The sequence below is a fragment of the Eriocheir sinensis genome, chromosome 5 (genome assembly GCF_024679095.1).
Source record: "Eriocheir sinensis breed Jianghai 21 chromosome 5, ASM2467909v1, whole genome shotgun sequence".
Taxonomy (NCBI): domain Eukaryota; kingdom Metazoa; phylum Arthropoda; class Malacostraca; order Decapoda; family Varunidae; genus Eriocheir; species Eriocheir sinensis.
The window spans coordinates 5,138,059-5,156,566 of record NC_066513.1 but is presented as its reverse complement, the minus strand read 5'-3'; the positions used below and the strand labels follow the sequence as shown (position 1 = coordinate 5,156,566).

General features: G+C 45.2%; 1 protein-coding gene across 1 annotated transcript in view; it reads left to right on the top strand.

Moving 5' to 3' along the window:
* The first annotated feature begins 12,564 nt into the window (after nt 1–12,564).
* LOC126983746 (kin of IRRE-like protein 2) overlaps nt 12,565–18,508 on the top strand; it is a 107,347-nt gene continuing 101,403 nt past the window's right edge. The window contains exon 1 of the mRNA XM_050836825.1: nt 12,565–15,434. Coding sequence (XP_050692782.1) covers nt 15,353–15,434 — 82 coding nt within the window. The 5' untranslated portion in view covers nt 12,565–15,352. The remainder of the gene's footprint in view (nt 15,435–18,508) is intronic.

Sequence of the window (18,508 nt, the reverse complement as noted above, 5' to 3'; positions counted from 1 at the left end):
GGATAGCTTTTTGACCCTGGTGATAGTTTGATCATTCTTCTGTACCATGAATCTAAAAAAAATATTCACGCTATATAGAGAATGAAACAGACAAAAAACGCGAAAAAGAGTTGTTTTGTGCGACATATGGAGACAGGTGACGAGTGTATGGTTTCTATACATAAACGAATTCAAAGCCAGTTTGGTTAGAGATCAGTGGAGCCAGCGCTAAAACGGTCTGGCCACTCTGGTTTCAGTATAATATTGCTGGTCGGGGGAGCGAGATGCCAGCGTTCATTGTTAGACCGATCAGTTCAAGATTAAAAGGGACCGCCTAATACTTCTTTGAAACCGACGCAAGTAATGCGGTTTAGTTTAGCGGCGAGGAAAAGCTGCAGCAGCTGGTTACGGGAGGAGAGAGAGAGAGAGAGAGAGAGAGAGAGAGAGAGAGAGAGAGAGAGAGAGAGAGAGAGAGAGAGAGAGAGAGAATTACATATAATTACATCGACCACACAAGCCCTGAGGCCCAAACTAGGTGGTTTGTCCTAAACCTAAGTGACAGTTATTATGCGCCAACCATGGCGTTGAACTGACCTAGTGAACATTTAGATGAAGGAGATAGCGGTCAAGATTATTCTTAAAAGATGCAATCGAGTTACCATGCTCCACTGACGGTAGTAATCTGTTCCAATCTCGAACGACAGCATTAGTGAAGAAGAATTTTGTGCAATCTGAATGAACTTGTCTACATTTGAGTTTAGTGCCATTATTTCTCGTTCTCGTCGAATCATCCATCACAAACAGTTTGGTTGGATCCACGTTGGTAAAACCGTTAAGTATTTTAAAGCACTCGATTAGTTTTTCTCTGAGGCGGCGTTTTTCAAGAGAAAACAGGTTTAGATGTGACAGCCTTTCCTCGTAGGGTTTGTTTCGTAATGAAGGAATCATCTTGGTTGCTCTACGCTGAACACCTTCTAATTTAGCAATGTCTTTCGCATGGTGGGGAGACCAAAACTGCACGGCATACTCCAAATGAGGTCTGACGAAACTATTATACAAAGGTAGTATGACATCTTTATTCTTGAATGAAAAAATATCTTATTCAAACCCATCATCCTGTTTGCTTTTTTAACGGACTCGTTGCACTGCTGGGAAAACTGGAGGTTAGACGCGACTGTGACGCCAAGATCTTGGACCGAATGAACGCCATTAACTTTAACGCCGCACATTTCATAGTCTTTTATATTTCTAGATCCAACCTGCAGAATCTGGCACTTGTTTATATTAAAAGACATTTCCCATTTTACTGACCAATCTGATATTTTACGCAAATCTTCTTGTAGGCTCCGCCTGTCACATTCCGTAAGTACCGCATTGCCAGTTTTCGTGTCGTCCGCAAATTTACTAATGAAATTATTGAGACCAAGGTCAATGTCGTTGATGTAAATGGCTAAGAGAACGGGTCCCAGGACAGAGCCATGGGGGACACCACTGGTGACTGGCATCGCCTCAGAGGTCACTCCATTTATTACAACTCTTTGCTTTCTATTGCTTAGCCAGTGCTTGATCCATTCGTGAAGCCTACCCCGATACCAATTTCCTTGATTTTATGAACCAACTTGTAGTGTGGGACTTTATCATACGCCTTCTGGAAGTCCAAATAAATAATGACTGGAATTTTCAATAGTGTTAGGAATAGCAGCAGTATCGATATAATTACTATTAAATAAGAATTTAAAGTGTTCGCTATGCGTTGGCTGTCTGTCACGATATTGCCCGAATTATCAGTTAATGGGCCAATCCCACTTCGAATCTCTCTTTTGTTGTTTACATATCTAAAAAAACTTTTTAGGATCTGACTTGCAATTTACCGCAATGTTTACTTCGTACCTCCGTTTCGCCTGTTTGATTAAACTTTTGACTTGTCGTCTTGCTTCGTAGTACCGCGTACTATTTTCGGTTGAGTTATCGGTTTTCTTTTGCCTATATAACAAGTTCCTCTTTTGGAGAGCAAGTTTGATTTCATTATTAAACCACGGAGGATTTTTAACTTTTCGGCACTTTTCACAAGATTGCACGGATTTATTTTGTTCAGTTAGTAATCGAGCTTTAAAGTCATGCCAAGATTCTTCGACGTCGATGTTGGATACTAATTGAAAGTTCGTTAATGACTGTCTCATTCTCTCAAAATCCACTCTTTTAGAATTGGGAACCAATACCTTATTATCTGCAATCCTTGTGTGAGCTCTTATGTCAAGACGCACCAGTCTATGATCGCATGATCCAAGGTGTTCGCCAACCCTAACATTGTCAACTAAGTTCTCTTTGGTTACTAATACAAGATCAAGAATATTATTATCGCGCGTTGGTTCACTAACCATTTGGCTAAGGCTGTTATTTTCAACGAAGTCTAACATCCTGTGCGATTCCCCCTCGGATCCTATGAGTGTCTGCCAGTCTATATGCGGTGGATTAAAATCGCCCAAAATCAATGCATCACTGTTTCGGAGAGTTCTTTGCAAAACGCTATACATTATTTCATCATCCTCGCGTGATTGGCCTGGGGGCCTATAAGTTACGGATATGTTGATTTTTAATTCATCGGTATTTGTATTCACGCTCAAGTGTTCTACAGTACTGTACTCTGGTGTTTTATCAACGAGCTGTAAGTTACTTGTGATGTAAAGAGTCACTCCTCCATCTCTATGATTAACTCGGTCTTTATTGAAAAATATAAAGTTATCTATATTATATTCAGATATTAAATCATTATTAGCGGTGTCAATAAATGTTTCAGTTGCGGCAATTACATCAAAGTCTTGTTTTAGTTAGGCACTGCAATTCATCGATCTTATTTCTTAAGCTTCGAGCGTTAAAGCTAAGAACCCTTAAATTGTCTTTGTTATAACTCGAGAAACGGAGTTGTTAGTTGTTTTACGATTTAGTGAAGTGGTGGCCGCATGACAACTATCTATATTTAAGTGGACGGGGTGTGGACGCGCGACTCGTTTTTTGCTCTAAAGTCTCGAACAGCGCCGTGAGGCAACCTCCCAAAACTTGCCGCTCGGACTGCGGACAAATGGAGTCCATCTTTCTGAAATAGACTCCTAAACGAGAGAGAGAGAGAGAGAGAGAGAGACCGGTGGGGGAGGCGTGTGTGTGTGTGTGTGTGTGTGTGTGTGTGTGTGTGTGTGTGTGTGATCTATCCTATCTATCTATTTATACATCTATCTATCAGCGTGTGTATATGTGTATGCGTGTGTGTGCGTATTTTTTTGTGTGTATCTGTATGAGTTTTTATGACGTCTCCACCAATATTCATTTCGTTGGCATCACAGAGTGTGATGGCAGCTGCCCCGGCCTTCCCGCAGGCTGCTGTGAGGATGGAAAATATCTGTATGTGTGTAGGTGTGTGCTTTTGTGTGCGCGTGCGCGAGTGCGCGTGTGCGCGTGTGCGAGGTTCGGCTAGAGGTGTGGGCTACAGTCCGGGGGACCACACATCGCTGCTGCGTTGCCACACGCCACGGCAATGCTGATGCGCTGCCTCAGCCACGCCGTCTCGCGAGGCTCCCCGATGCGCTGGCTGACGCGATTGCCGATGTCCTGCAGCAGGTTCTCGAAGGCAGGCCTCAACACGCCACTTGTCTCCACGGCAAGGGGTACAAAATCGTAGCGCTGGGCGAGGGCCACGTAGCGGTGACGCTTGCGCTCTTCGGCAGCGCGTGCGGCAGCTCCAGCAGCGGAAGCACAGTTGATGATGTGGGTGGTGGCGAATGTGATAATGCAGGTGGCGTCCCACATCAGCATCTTGCCTCGCCTGACCGGGAAGACTGAGATGCCGTCCGGTCGGCGTCCGTCTCCTCGGTCCATGCCTCGCGGCTCGAGGATGGCAGCGAGGCCAGCGGCGGCCAGGGCCCGGTATACGACGTCATCGAGGGCTGCATGGCGGGGCAGTCGACCTGGGTTCCTGTGGCAGGACAGGCTATGGTAGCCCATAGCGTCGGACATGGCCCGACAGCGGCAGCTGTGAGGTTGTTGGACGCGTGTGCCCAAGCTCAGGGCGACGCTCACGCGGACAGCCTCGTCGGGCAAAAGGGGGCCAAGGACCTCGACGGGGACGGCTGACAGCCAGGCCCCGCTGTGTGGTGTTGTAAGAACATAAGAACATAAAAACGCAGGAGTCTACAAGAGGCCGGTAGGCCTGTACGAGACAGCTCCTTTGACCCTAAGCTCCCGTGTATCTAACCCCACCTAATATCGCTGTCCATGAATATATCTAATCTATTTTTGAATGTGACAATTGTATTGGCACTCACCACATGACTGCTAAGCCTATTCCACTCATCCACCACCCTGTTAGTAAACCAATTTTTGCCTATGTCCCTGTTGAATCTGAATTTATCCAGTTTAAACCCATTACTTCGGTCGACCTGGTTATCGCGGGCTAACAGGTCGTCCAGGCGATGCGTGGAGGCCGCCTCGTCCAGATTGCGCTGCGTTAGCCTGAGCTCTGGGTCGAGGTTTGGGCATTGGTTAGTGGTGAGAACGTTCAATGCAGAGGGCAGGCGGGGCGGTCTGTCGCCGTTGGGACGGGGGTTAATGGTACAGACCATGTCCCGTGAAGCTTCTACAGAGGCGATGTAGGCAGGCAGTGCCACGTCGGCCAGCCGCCTCACGCCCAAACCTCCAAAACGATGCGGCAGGGAGGCCTGAGTCCACGCGTCGTCATCAAGCTGTACGTTGCAGCTACATGAAGTCGCTTCCCGCATCAGCTAGTCGATGGCCGGCAAGGACTCTCCAGCCGTGTAGATTGGTATTGCGCGCAGCAGGTACGTGGCTCTCGGCACTGCTGCGTACCTAGATAAAAAGAAGAGGGCCGCGTGGCTGACGATGTTGGCCGTCCTATCGATGAGCGTCCTGGTGATGTCCTCGATTTTGGTTAAGGCTTCTTCGATGCCGTGGGCATGAATCGGGGCACCGTGGAAGGAGATACTTGTGAGGGATGTGGGGGGGGCGACGCTGAAGAATGTGTCTATTTGAGGGCCGGCGTTCGCGTCGTTATCGGTGGGGGCTCCGTCGTTGGTGTAGGGGGCAGCGTCGTCCCTCATGCTGACGTCGTTTCCTTCTGCACGTACAGTCCGGCCCTCTTCATCCGTGCTGGCGCTCCCTTGGCCGTCGAGATTGGTGATCTCGCATTTGCGCGGGTTAATCTCGAGGCCTAGTTCTCGGAGGGTGGGGAATAGGCGGTGCAGGTCGGCGGTGACGGTCTCCATGGGCCCAGGTAAGGTGCCGTCATCCAGGAACCACAGGTTGAGAGGCGATCTGAGAGTCTGTATGGCCGGATCCACCGCGAGGGCGAAGAATATCGGGCCCAAAGGGTCGCCCTGCTGCACGCCGCGACTGGACCAAAGACGGATGGAGCCAAGGTGGAAGGGCGAAGGCTGTGAATAAGCTTGTGACACTAGTGGTGCGGCAGCGGGGAAGCGGCGGATGACCTCTCGGAGCACTATCGACCTGTGAACGGTGTTGAAAACATTGGTGAGGTCGAGTTTCGCGATGACATGGTTCTGGGTTCCGTTGTGGGCGTCGACGTACTCTCGCACGGCGTGTACCGCCGCCTCGCAGCCCATCCTCACACCGACGCCCAGCTGAACGGGTTGCAGTTTCGTAGCCAGGGCGGATGACATGCGCCTAGCCAGGATCTTGGACGCCAGTCGTCGGTAGATGGATCCGACAGCTATCGGCCTGACGCCGCCATCATTTTTCCTGATGGCAACGAGGTTGACACTAAAAAAAACGCCTGCCTCGCGTCTTCGGGGATGTCCCCACCGAGGGCAGCATTGCAGAGCTCGGTCAGCGCGCTAAGCAGTCTACGGCCTACCTCAGCGGTGTACCTGGCCACCAGCTGGCTTAGGTACAGGGGTCGCACACCGTTCAGGCCGGCGGCTGAGCCAGGGGCCGCAGACTTAATGGCTGCAAGCACGTCAGCTTCCTCCACTGTGAGGCGATGCTGGTAGAGGTCGGGGAGCTCTGGAAGGGCTTCGTCAGGTGTGGCGGGGGAATGTTTAGCGCGGAGAGCGACGACGACCTCCTCGCTGGGGGAGACGACGCTGTACGAGGTCGCCAGAAGCCGGAGGGCCGCTCGAATGTCCCCGTCTGCGCATTTCCTTTAGTCGCGCCTGGGGAGTGCGTCCTCGTTGGTCGCCGCTGACGCTCCGGGATCGATCCGGGTGACCGCTGCCCTGGAGGACGGTGGGTCAGCGGGCATGGCGAGGGGGCTGCGGTACATGTAGGAGAAGAGGCGCCACCAGGCGGAAGGAGTGCGCCGCACAAGTGCAGCTGTTATGCCGCTAGAAAGGTCGGAGGCAACCCGGTGACGGTGTCTTCGGGGGACGTGCTGCAGCAACCGCCGCGGCCATATCGTTAGGTGGCGCCTCGTTCGCCGCGGATGCATCGTGGACTGCGTCTCGCAGGTTGACGTCGCGGAGGCAGGCGTCACAATGCCAGATCGGTAAATTTGAAGCCTGGACTTGTGTGATGCCGACGCAGGTGAGGTGGTGGGTGCGGTCGCACTCGGTGCATTTCAGGGTCCGCTTGAGGCGGTTGACTTGGTTGCAGAGAGGGCAAAAGAGCTCATCCTCGGTGGGCGCCTGGCTGCTTGGCCCCGGGTCTGCGTGCATTCCAGCTTCGAAGCAGCGACGTATCTGGCATGGTGCACAGGACGTGCGGCCGCCGCGAACCTGAGGACAGTTGCCGTTGCGTGGGCAGACGGCAGCTGGGCGGGGGTCGTTGCTATGCCGCCGGAAGAACTCCTTGCAGGGGCGGCAGAACGTGGCTCCGCAGCCAGCGCTGGTGGCGCTCGTGTTCCCGCACACCACGCAGGCCCGGCCCGCAGGAGTGGGCGGGCCGGCTGTGGAAGGGTCTGTGGTTGCCATGGTGCAAGGCGGCTGGCGCGTGGCCGACCACGCGGGGGCAGCTTGGGTAGGACAGTGGCTGCCCTAGGGCTGGTGGAGTGGGTGAGACGGTGGCTGCCATGACGTTAGGGGAGGGGGTGACAAGGTGGTACATGTCTGTGTGTGTGTGTGTGTGTGTGTGTGTGTGTGTGTGTGTGTGTGTGTGTGTGGATGTTTTTTCTGTGTTTATATGCATGGATTTTCTCTCTCTCTCTCTCTCTGTGTGTGTGTGTGTGTGTGTGTGTGTGTGTGTGTGTGTGTGTTTCCCTATTTTATTCTCTTCGATTTTTGTCTGTTTATCGTCTCCCTTCTCTTTCTCTCTAATTTGTTTTTCTTTTTCTTCTCTGTTTTTCTCTTTGTATCTCTCTACGCTTTCTACTTCTTCTTTTATCCTCTCTCATCTCTTTCTCTTACTTTTGGCTTTCACACACTCTTTCGTTCTCTCTTCCTTCCTAACACTTCTTTCTTTTTTATCTTGTTCCTCTTTCTACGCTTTGGAAGGGAAAGATAAGAAAGAAAAACTATGGGGGGAGAGAGAGAGAGAGAGAGAGAGAGAGAGAGAGAGAGAGAGAGAGAGAGAGAGAGAGAGAGAGAGAGAGAGAGAGAGAGAGAGAGAGAGAGAGAGAGAGAAGGATGCAATGTACTATATATAGAAGTCATGATGCATAATGAGGGTTAATTTACCACCAGGGTCATGAAATTACCCCTGAAAATGCCAGACCAAACTACTACGAAAGCCTTGTCAGATGTGTGTTTCTTAGGTTCATTGTACAGAAGAAAGGTCAAACTACCACCAGGGTCACAAAACTACCCCTGGAAAAGCCAGACCAAACTCCTACGAAAGCCTTGTCAGATGTGTGTTTCTTAGGTTCATTGTACAAAAGAATTGTCAAACTACCACCAGGGTCATAAAACTTTCCCTGGAAATGCCCGGCCAATTGTCAGATGTGTGTTTCTTAAATTCATGATGGAGAAGAAGGGTCAAACTACCACCAGGGTCATAAAACTACACCTGGAAATGCCGACAACTCTTACGAAAGCCTTTGGCAAATGTGTGTAAGTATATGGCCCTAAGTTAGTAAATCAGCAGATGACAAGTTTTGAATACGCTAAAATTTTAGTCATTCTCATATCAGCGAGATTTTTTATTTATTTCCCTCACATTGTTCGCAGGTCGAGAACTGGACAGTGTCCAGAGGACACGTTACGCATTCTATCACCCTAAGCTGTTTCATATATTCCTCGCGGACACTCACTCCTCTCCGCCCCTCAGCAATACTCCTGATATCTGGGAATACCGACCTCCTCGCTGCAAGAGAGAACGAAAGAGGGTGTGAAAGTGAAAAGTAAGAGAAAGAGAAGGGAGCGGAAAAAAAAGAAGTAGAAAGCGTAGAAACAGAAATAGAGGAAAAGGAAGAAGAGAAAGAAGAACGAAAGGAAAAGAAAGAGAATGGAGATGATAAAGAGGGAATAATAGAAGAGAAAAAATGCGAAACACATGTAAGTTTGAAGTTCAGATTTTGAGTGAGGGACAGACCGATCGTGTTGAATTCCATGTAAGGAGACACCTCTACGATATCAAGAGGTTGGGAATATATATCTGGAAGGCTGTTTCGAGTTCCCAGAAAAAGAAATTGAGCTTTTGAAGCGCTAAAGAACACATAATTTGTTTTGCCCTATTAGGTAGCAATATAATCGTCGCAACACCTTGTGCGATTCCCGATATCTTATTTAGCGATTCCAAGGGAAGCACAACAGAGCCAACGACGTGCGAATGGAGATTTTTTTTATATTTGTTGCAGCAAGAGAGGCAGCTCAAGGCAATACACAAAAACAGCAACCAAAAAAGCCCACTAAACGCTGTTCCGGTGCCGTGTTTCTGGCGGTCTTCCCCTTTCTAGCTGTCCCCCTTTGCTGACAAACAAAAGGCGGATTGCTATGAACACGGATCCCTGTGCGCAGCTGGTCGCGTGAACATGGCTGTCCCCCCCAGTGTTTTCAACCACGGGAGGGCATAATGTTTTATTCAATATTTCATAGGAAAAACATTTATAAATCCACTAAAGCCCTGTTATGTAATAAGGGAAGTGAAGGGCCAATTAATAGCCTTCATGCATTGATTCAGGGGTAAATTTATCGGAAATAGCATCTTGATATTAAAAAAAATAAAACTGTCTTGCTGTGCAGCTTATGCAGGGCCGTAATTTTGGTAGATTTGGAGGGGGGCTAGAGGGCATCATAGGTACTTGAGGTGTATGAGGGGAGGGGCGAAGGAAGTGAGCACGAGCAGAAGCCATGCTGTCGGAGTATCCGTGAGAACAACTTTGTTTATCAGCAAGATAGAAATAGAATCGCGCGGGAGAACGCCAATCCAAAGGCTACACCGACCGGGGACCGCTGGGTGACTCCCGACTTCAAGTTCAAGTCTTTGTTTGTTTGCATTCGCTTCTGAGCATGCGCAGTTCGAGGGAGAACATTCAGGGAGAGGAGGGCCACCAGAAACACGACACCGGCAAAATAAAAATAAAAAAGAACAAGAGGTGAAGAGACAGGTCACTCAGTTCAGGGGATGATAGTTGTTTTTACTACATGTTTTCCGTGTGCTCTTGATGAATAACATAATGAGCTGAACCTAAAGAGAACATGTGAGTAACGAAGAGTGAAAGAGTGAAGGTTAATGAGTCGGTGTGTTTTGGAGTACCATGAAAACCTGAATGAGTGTCAGTGCCAACAGATACCAGTAGTAGTAATAGTAGTAGTAGTAGTAGTAGTAGTAGTAGTAGTAGTAGTAGTAGTAGTAGTAGTAGTAGTAGTAGTAGTAATAGTAGTTGCAGTAGTAGTAGTAGTAGTAGTAGTAGTAGTAGCAGTGGTAGTAGTAGTAGTAGTAGTAGTAGTAGTAGTAGTAGTAGTAGTAGTAGTAGTAGTAGTAGTAGTAGTAGTAGTAGTAGTAGTAGTAGTAGTAGTAGTAGTAGTAGTAGTAGTAGTAGTAGTAGTAGTAATAGTAGTAGCAGTGGTAGTAGTAGTAGTAGTAGTAGTAGTAGTAGTAGTAGTAGTTTGTAATACTAAATAAAGATGGTTGTCGGCCACAGTCATTGGCGGGCTGGGGCCAATGAACTACTTTGTGAAAGGATATGAGAAAAGATACCTCTCACAACGCAGCTCTATTGGATGGACGACGTAGTAAAAAAAATGTAGTAGCAGTAGTAATAGCAGGCAGCATTCACTCGGTATCAGGCAGCTTCACATCATCAAACATCAGCAGCAGGTGTTGAAAGGGATTCATCTCCGCGCCGCACAAAACCCTCGCTAACCCATTTAACAGGCGGCAGAGATGAAGGTGGCGCCGCTAGATTGAACCGCACTTTTCCCGCTCGCCCCAATCGCGACTCGGCGGCGGTGGTAGTGGTGGTGGTGGGGCCGACAGCCAAAAACGAGGGATATCAAACGCTCTCTGTCGCCCACTATGGAAATGATGGCCTTTTTTTTTACACTAGCAACGGGATTAGGTAAAGATTTTCGACTAGGGGCTGTTTTTAAGTTAGTGTGTTTGTTAAGTGAGTGAGTGAGGAGGAGAGGAAGAGAAGGGAGGGGAAGGAAAGAAGGTAAGAAGAGAGAGAGAAAGAAGTAATAATTGAGAGAGAAATTATAAGTAGGTGAGGAAGGAGGAAAAAAGCTAAGAAGGAAGATGCGGAGAGAAGGAAAGATAAATGAATTAAGGGGGAAAGTACTGAAGGTGAGGAAAGAAGGATGGGAAGCAATGTACGAAGAAAGAAAGAAAAAAAATTATTAAGAGTAAGAACGAAAGAAGGAAGGGAGGAAGGAAGGAAAGAGGATATTAAGGTAGAAATATAAATAATTAATCAAAGATAGAAAGAAAAAAGTGAAAGTAACGAAAGAAAGAAGGAAGGAAGGGAAGATGGAAGAGAGGCATCAAGGAAGGAAAGAAGATAAAGAAAGGATATACCTGAATAGAGAGAGAGAGAGAGAGAGAGAGAGAGAGAGAGAGAGAGAGAGAGAGAGAGAGAGAGAGAGAGAGAGAGAGAGAGAGAGAGAGAGAGAGAGAGAGAGAGAGAGAGAGAGAGAGAGAGAGAGAGAGAGAGAGAGAGAGAGAGAGAGAGAGATTAAAAGGAAGGAAGGAAAGAAGAAACGAGGAAAACAAACAAGGAAAGACAAGGAGATAAAGAGGAAATAATAAATAAAGCGAAAGCTCGGAAGTTGTGAAGCAAGGGAGGCGAAGTTAGCGAGTCTATATGATAGGAAAAAAACAGATCTTTCCAACAACGTCTTTTTTTTATGAATTATGATTTTTAAGCAACAGTTCTAAGTAGAAATTTAAGTTTTTTCTTTCTTTTTTTTTTCCTTTTCCTGAGAGATTTCACATTTAGGTAAAAAAAAAAGGAAAAAACTACCTCGTCGTCGTTTTAGACTAACATTTTTATTTTCTTTGTTGTTGTTGTTGTTGTTGTTGTTATTGTTCTTCTTCTTATACTTCTTTTTCTTATACTTCTTCTTCTTCTTCTTCCTCTTCTTCTTATTCTTCTCCTTCATCTTCTTCTACTTATTATTATCATTATTATTATTATTATTATTATTATTATTATTATTATTATTATTATTATTATTATTATTATTATTATTATTATTATTACTATTATCATTATTATTATTAATATGCTTATAGAAACGGAGGGACAGGCAGAGGTGACGGTAAAACGCATCTTAAAACACACAATAAAATGTAGTTATCACATTCAGAGGGAAGAGCGGTTAGCATTGAAAACAAGCGGCAAATGAGGATGAGGAAAACCTATACACTGCAAGAGAGAATTTAATAGATGGAACACAAGAGAAATTCATTGTATTCGTGGGAGCAAAGGAACCCAGCAAAACAACAGCCAGGCCAAAACATTAAATAAATTGAAATAATGAGAAGGAATGCGTTGAGGGGGAAGGGAAGTGAAGGAGGGAAAGGGGAAGGGAGGAGGGGAAGGGAAGAGAAGGGAAAGGAAAGAGAAGGGAATGGAAAGAGAAGGGAGAGAGAGAGAGAGAGAGAGAGAGAGAGAGAGAGAGAGAGAGAGAGAGAGAGAGAGAGAGAGAGAGAGAGAGAGAGAGAGAGAGAGAGAGCTAGGAAGGACGCTAGAGAAAAGTTTGAAACAGCAGATGTAGAGATAGATAGATAGATAAATAGATAGATAGATAGATTGATTGATTGATAGATAGATAGATGGATAGATAGATATACATATAAATACGTAGAGAAAGAGAGAGGAAGAGAAAAACAGAAAGAGGAAAGAGAAGAGAGAAAGTATGAAAGGAAAAAAATGGAAGAGAGAGAGAGAGAGAGAGAGAGAGAGAGAGAGAGAGAGAGAGAGAGAGAGAGAGAGAGAGAGAGAGAGAGAGAGAGAGAGAGAGAGAGAGAGAGAGAGAGAGAGAGAGAGAGAGAGAGAGAGAGAGAAAGAGAGAGAGAGATAGAAGAGAAGAGAGAAAAATAAAGGGAAAGGATTAAAAGAAAGGAATGAAAGAGAGAGCCAGCCTGGTACGATTAACAGCCAGGCGGGAGTTATTGAACGAGAGGCGGAAAATGGAAGCGTTTCGGGGATAACTCGCCTAACTTATTTACTCCTAACCCAAACAGATCACCAGCGGAGCCGCAGAGGTCACGGCGCCGCACCCTAACCAAGACGGACGGCACGGGAAAGCAACGGACGGCGGACGAGCGGACGGGACGAGGGGAGACAGCGATAGAAAGAAGAGAGGCTTGTGTCGAGAGAAGAAGAGAGAGCCGAGAAGTGAGTAGAAAAGATAAAGGAAGAGGGTGAAGAAGGTAGACAACAACAGAGGGAGAGACTTGTGCTTGGAAAGGAGAGGAGATAAGAAAAGAGAAGAGAAAGTAGAGACTGATGAAGTGAAGGACCGAAGAGACGCAGCGAAAGGGATAGAGGAGAAGAGAAAGCAGATAATAGAAGAGAAGAGAAGAGAAAGGCCACTGAAGACGCAAGGGAGTGAAGAAAAAGGTATAGCAGAAAGAAGAGAACGAAAGAAGGAGATTCGACAGAAATGAACACAAGGTAAATTTCGTGAATATTACAGAAAATATTAAAAAAGAGAATCAGGAACCCAGTGAAGTAAAACGATTATAGAAAAGATAAGAAAAAAAAAAGAGATACGAGAGGGTGAAGACGAGGAGAACTTAATGAAGAGAACAAAATATGGAACAGACACAACGATAGGAAGAGAGGCTTGTGTCGGGAGAGGAGAAGAGAGAAGGAAATGAGGAGAGAAGATAAAGATGAAGACCACTGTTGAAGTTTCGTGAGGCCAAGAGAAGAGAAAATAGCTACTAATAGAATGAAGTGAAGAGAAAGTTATATATATTGTCATGACCACTTAGAAGATATAAGAGGAGAGAGAGAGAGAGAGAGAGAGAGAGAGAGAGAGAGAGAGAGAGAGAGAGAGAGAGTAGAGTAGAGGGATGAACACCACAATGGAAATTCGTGAAGAGAACAGAGAAGAGAGTGTAGAAATATAGAGATCCGGTGAAGTGAAGAAAAGATTATAGAAGAGAAGAGAAGAGAAGAGAAAGTAAGAAAGTAGAGACAAAAACTCTACAAGGAAACCTTTGTGAAGAGAACAGAGCAGAGAAATCTGAGGCAAGAAGAAAATGAAGAAGAGAAAGTTATAGAAGAGAGAAGAGAAGAGAAGTGAAGAGAAGAGAAGACAGCTAAACACGAGAGAAGTATCGTGAAGACAACAGAGAAGAGCAAGTAGACACGCAGCAACCCAGTGAAGTGAAGAGGAAGTTATTGAGACATAGGACCACTTAGAAGATAAATGGAAGAGATAAAAAAGTGTTGGCTTAAAGAAGGAAGAGAAAATAGACCGTAGAAGAGAATATAAGTGAAGAGTAGCTGTTTTCAAGTGAGATTAAGGAGGGAAAAAAAAGCAAGGAGAGAGAAAAGAAAAAAAAGAGCTTAGAGAGTGTAGAAGAGAAAATTAGAAGAGAAAAGAGCTAAAAAGAATAGAAGATAATATTTGTCAGGGCCACTCAAAGGGGAGGAGAGAGAAGAAGAGGAGGTGAACACAGGAATATATGAGAAGGAAGAGCATTGTGAAGAGATAGAATAGAAGAGAATGAAGAGATAATAAAAAAAAAATTGTTTCTAGACTAAATTAAAGAGAAAATTAAAGGAGATGAAAGTGCACTCAGAAACTGATAGGAAAAGGCTATTTAGAAGAAGGGAGATGCGAAGAGAAAAGTAGAGTGACACAAAGGAAGAGGAGCTGGTGTTCACAGTTAAGAAGAGAAAGGAAAAGAGGAAATGTAAAAAAATATACAAAGAAGAGAAAGTGCTATCAGGAGTTAGAAGAGAGAAGTGGAAGATATTTTTTTAAGAGGAGAATAGTTAATAGCCAGGAACCTTTACAGAAGAGAAAGCAGAGAGGAGAGTGAAGAGATCGTAAAGGAATGTAAAGAAAGAACGGTGAAGAGAAAATAAAAAGTTAAAAGGGTGGAGAGGAGAGGAGAAGAGAAAGAAGGAAGAGCAGTTGTAAGAGTCAAAGAAAATAAAGAAAGAAAAGAGAAGATATAGATGGACAACTTAGAAGGGAACAAAAAAGAGAAGAGAAAACTATGTGAAGAAATCATATAAGGGAAGAATACGTCGCGAAGAGAAAGAAGATAAAAAGGTTAAAAATACTGATATTAAAGAGGAGCTGTTCTTAGGACCACGTAGAAGAAATAAAGAGGGAAGAAAAGAGAACAAAAGGATAAGAAAAGGGTGAGTTGAGGAGTTTAGTAGAGAGAAGTGAAGAGAATAGAGACTAGTAAAGTGTGAAGAAAAGTTTCCTGAAGACGATAAATTATGTTCAGGATCGCATAGAAGAGAGGAAGAGAAAATTGAAAAAAAGATAGGAATGGCCGTAGAAGAGAAGAGAAGAGAAAAGAAAAGAGGGGAATAGAACAGAAGGAAAGGAAAGAGAAATAAGGAGGCGAAGAGAGAGGAAACAAGAGAAGAGAAATAAAAGATAGAGGAGAAAAGAAGAAATATACAGATAGAAGAGATATCCTGTTTTTATAGTGGACAAAAAAAAAAGAGAAAAGAAAGTGTTAGGAGAAAAAAAAAAGAGATATAAGAAGAGAGACTAAACCGAACCGACGTAGAAGAGAAAAGAGACTGCAGAAAAACAGAAAAAAATAAATGCCAAAAAAAAAGAGAAGAAACCCAATAAAAAAGAGGGTGAGAAACAGACTTAGTAGAAGACATAAAAGAGAAACAGAAGAAATTAGGTAGTGAGGAGAAGAGAAGAAGAGATAACTGATGGAGTGAAGGGTTGAAGGGTGAGAAATAGAAGGAAGAAGGAAGAGGAGGAGAAAGAGGAGAAGGAAGAGAGTGTGAAAAGAGAGCAAGGAAAGGAGCAGGATGGCGCCCCTTTCTCTTCTACGTCAGCTGGTGTTTCTCTTCACCTTCTGCTGTCTCGTGGCTCCGACCTCGCCCAAACAAGGTTAGTTTTCTCTTCTCTTTTGTCTTCTCTTCTCCTCTCATCTCTTCTCCTTTCTCTTCATTTTGCTTATCTTCTTTTCCTTTGTCTTCTAGTATATTATGTTCTGTTGTATTTATTTATCTTCTCTTTTTTTTCTACTTTTCATTTCTCTTCACTTCTCTTTTCTTTTCTCTCCTTCTCTCTTCTCTTCTTCTTTCTCTTCTCTTTCTTTTCTCCTTATTCCTCTTTCTATCTCTTCTCTTCATTTCTCCTCTCTTCTTTTCTTTATTTTTTATCTTTACCTTCCTCTTCTTCTCTTTTCTCTTCCCTTCTCCTTAGTCCTCTTCCTTTCTCTTGCTTTCTCTTCTCTTTCTGTGTGTGTGTGTGTGTGTGTGTGTGTGTGTGTGTGTGTGTGTGTGTGTGTGCACGAAATTGGTTTCTGGAAAGTAGGTGTTGTTGGTGGTATTGGTGGTGGCGGTGGTGATCGTGATGGTGTTGGTGATGATAACTAAGATTGTGGTTGCTGTTGTTGGTGTTGTTATCAGTGATGAGCAAAAAGACGCAGGGAGGGAAAAATGAAAGGGAGAGAGAGAGAGAGAGAGAGAGAGAGAGAGAGAGAGAGAGAGAGAGAGAGAGAGAGAGAGAGAGAGAGAGAGAGAGAGAGAGAGAGAGAGAGAGAGAGAGAGAGAGAGAGAGAGAGAGAGAGAGAGAGAGATTTACATAGAAAGTCAGACCACACAGAGCCCATGGTCCAGACTAGGTGGTCTGTCCTTAAACCTAAATGATTCTACATTAATCAGATGGCTCCAAAACGTTCCATTTCAAATCTAGTTAATATTAAGTTGAAGGAAGTGACGGTCGAGCTTGTTTTTAAAGGAGTCAATCGTGTTACACTGGACCACTGAAGATGGGAGTTTATTCCATTCTCGCACTACAACGTTGGTGAAGAAAAATGTGGTGCAATCTGAATTTACTTGTCTACATTTGAGTTTTATGCCATTGTTCCTCGTTCGTAAAGTGTCATCGATCATAAACCATTTTGGTCCGTCTACATTCGTTAAACCATTAAGTATTTTAAAACATTCGATCAGCTTTCCTCGGAGGCGACGTTTCTCAAGAGAGAACATATTAAGGGTAGAAAGCCTTTCTTCGTAGGATTTGTTGCGCAAGGAAGGGATCATTTTTGTTGCCCGACGCTGAACACTTTCTAATTTAGCAATGTCCTTGGCATGATGGGGAGACCAAAACTGTACCGCATATTCCAAGAGGGGTTTGACTAAATTCTTGTAGAGCGGAATTATTACATCTTAATTCTTGAACAAAAAGTTTATTTTAATGAAGCCCAGAAGAGAGAGAGAGAGAGAGAGAGAGAGAGAGAGAGAGAGAGAGAGAGAGAGAGAGAGAGAGAGAGAGAGAGAGAGAGAGAGAGAGAGAGAGAGAGAGAGAGAGAGAGAGAGAGAGAGAGAGAGAGGGGAGTCGGGATGGCGTCGGGATGAGGTCGGGATGGGGTCGGGGCTGAGAGAGGGTGTGTATCAAGGTGTGTGTCGCAGGTAATGTGTTAATTAAGGGTGCATGATGAGGCCCATTATGAAGACTGGCTTACCGCCGCCTCGGAGAATAACCTAAATATTCACGGACTGGTTATCTCTCTTTTGTAGGCACGGCGGAGTCTGTGTGGTGGGTGGGGGGAGGGGGGGTAGCATTTAAAGGGAGGAGAGGGGGGAGGAGGTAAGGAAGGAAAGGACATGAAAAAAGGAGAGAAGGAGGGGATGGAGAGAAAAAGCGAGGAAGAAAATAAAAAGTAAGAAAGACATTAAGGAAGGAAGGAAAGGAGAGATGGTGGATGCGATGGGAAAGGTAAGGAGGACTGGAAGGAAAGACATTAATTTATGGTAGAGAAAGAGAGAGAAGGAGGAGGGAAGGAAGAATGGTATGGGAGGAAGGAAGGTAAGGAACGAACGAGAAGGGAAAGAATGTGACGAGGAGTAGGGAAGCAGGGAAAGGAAGATGATCACTCCTCTCCCTTGCCTTCCCCTCCCCTTTCCTTTCCTTACTACCACCCTTTCCTTTCCAATCCTTTCCTTTCCTTTTCTTCCCCATCCTTCCCTTGCTTTCCCTTCCCTACCCTCCCTCCCAGTCAATTCCATTCATTTCCTTCCTTTCCTCTCCTTTCCCTTTCATTTCATTTAATTTAATTTCATACCCTTCCCTTCCCTTATTTTTAAACGAAATTATGGAAATAAGTGAAATAGTAAGAACATTATAATTATCAACACAACAACTACAAACAAAATAACGAAAATATATAAATAAAAATCGCAGTAACAACACTTTAGATAACAAGCGAACATTGAGTATTAAAATCCACTCCGGCGGTTTCGACAAAGACAATATTCGCGCAAACCTAACAGCTTCGGCCTCGTCCTTCTGTTACGCCTCGCTATAACACTTTCTCTATTACTCGACCAGAGGGATTGGTTGGCAAGGCAATCAAATTCATCACTCACATACAAGGCCGCCGGAACGGACTTCAGTGTGAGTGCAGCGAAGGGCTTGGCTGGCAGACTGAGGCCCGTACTCTCATCCATTTTGAGGCTCACACACACACACACACACACACACACACACACACACACACACACACACACACGCACACACACACACATACACACACACATTTGGTAAGGCGTTGGTAGAGGTTATTGTGTTATTGTTTCCAGGGGTAGTTTTATGAGCTGGTGATAGTTTGAAAAGGCTTTGGTGTGGATGGTGTTAGTATTATTTCCATGGGTTCTATTATGAGGGGTTTTTTTTTTTTTTTTACGTCGTGGCCTATTGCGCCGGTAGGCTTCTTCCCGGTAGATCCTGATGGTCGGTCCAAGGCTTCTTCCCGGTGGGGCCTGATGGTCGGCCCAGCCAGTTCTGGCGCAGGCAAGTGTTTATAGTGGCGCCATCTTGCATTGGCTCATGCTGCCCTCCCGGAGCTCATCTTTAATCCTAGAATCTAGAGTCCGGGTTGATAGGTGGTCTTCTGGACAGCATGTGGGTAGTTTTAAGCCACTCGGCGGCGGCTGAAAAATCCAAGTTTAGTGGCA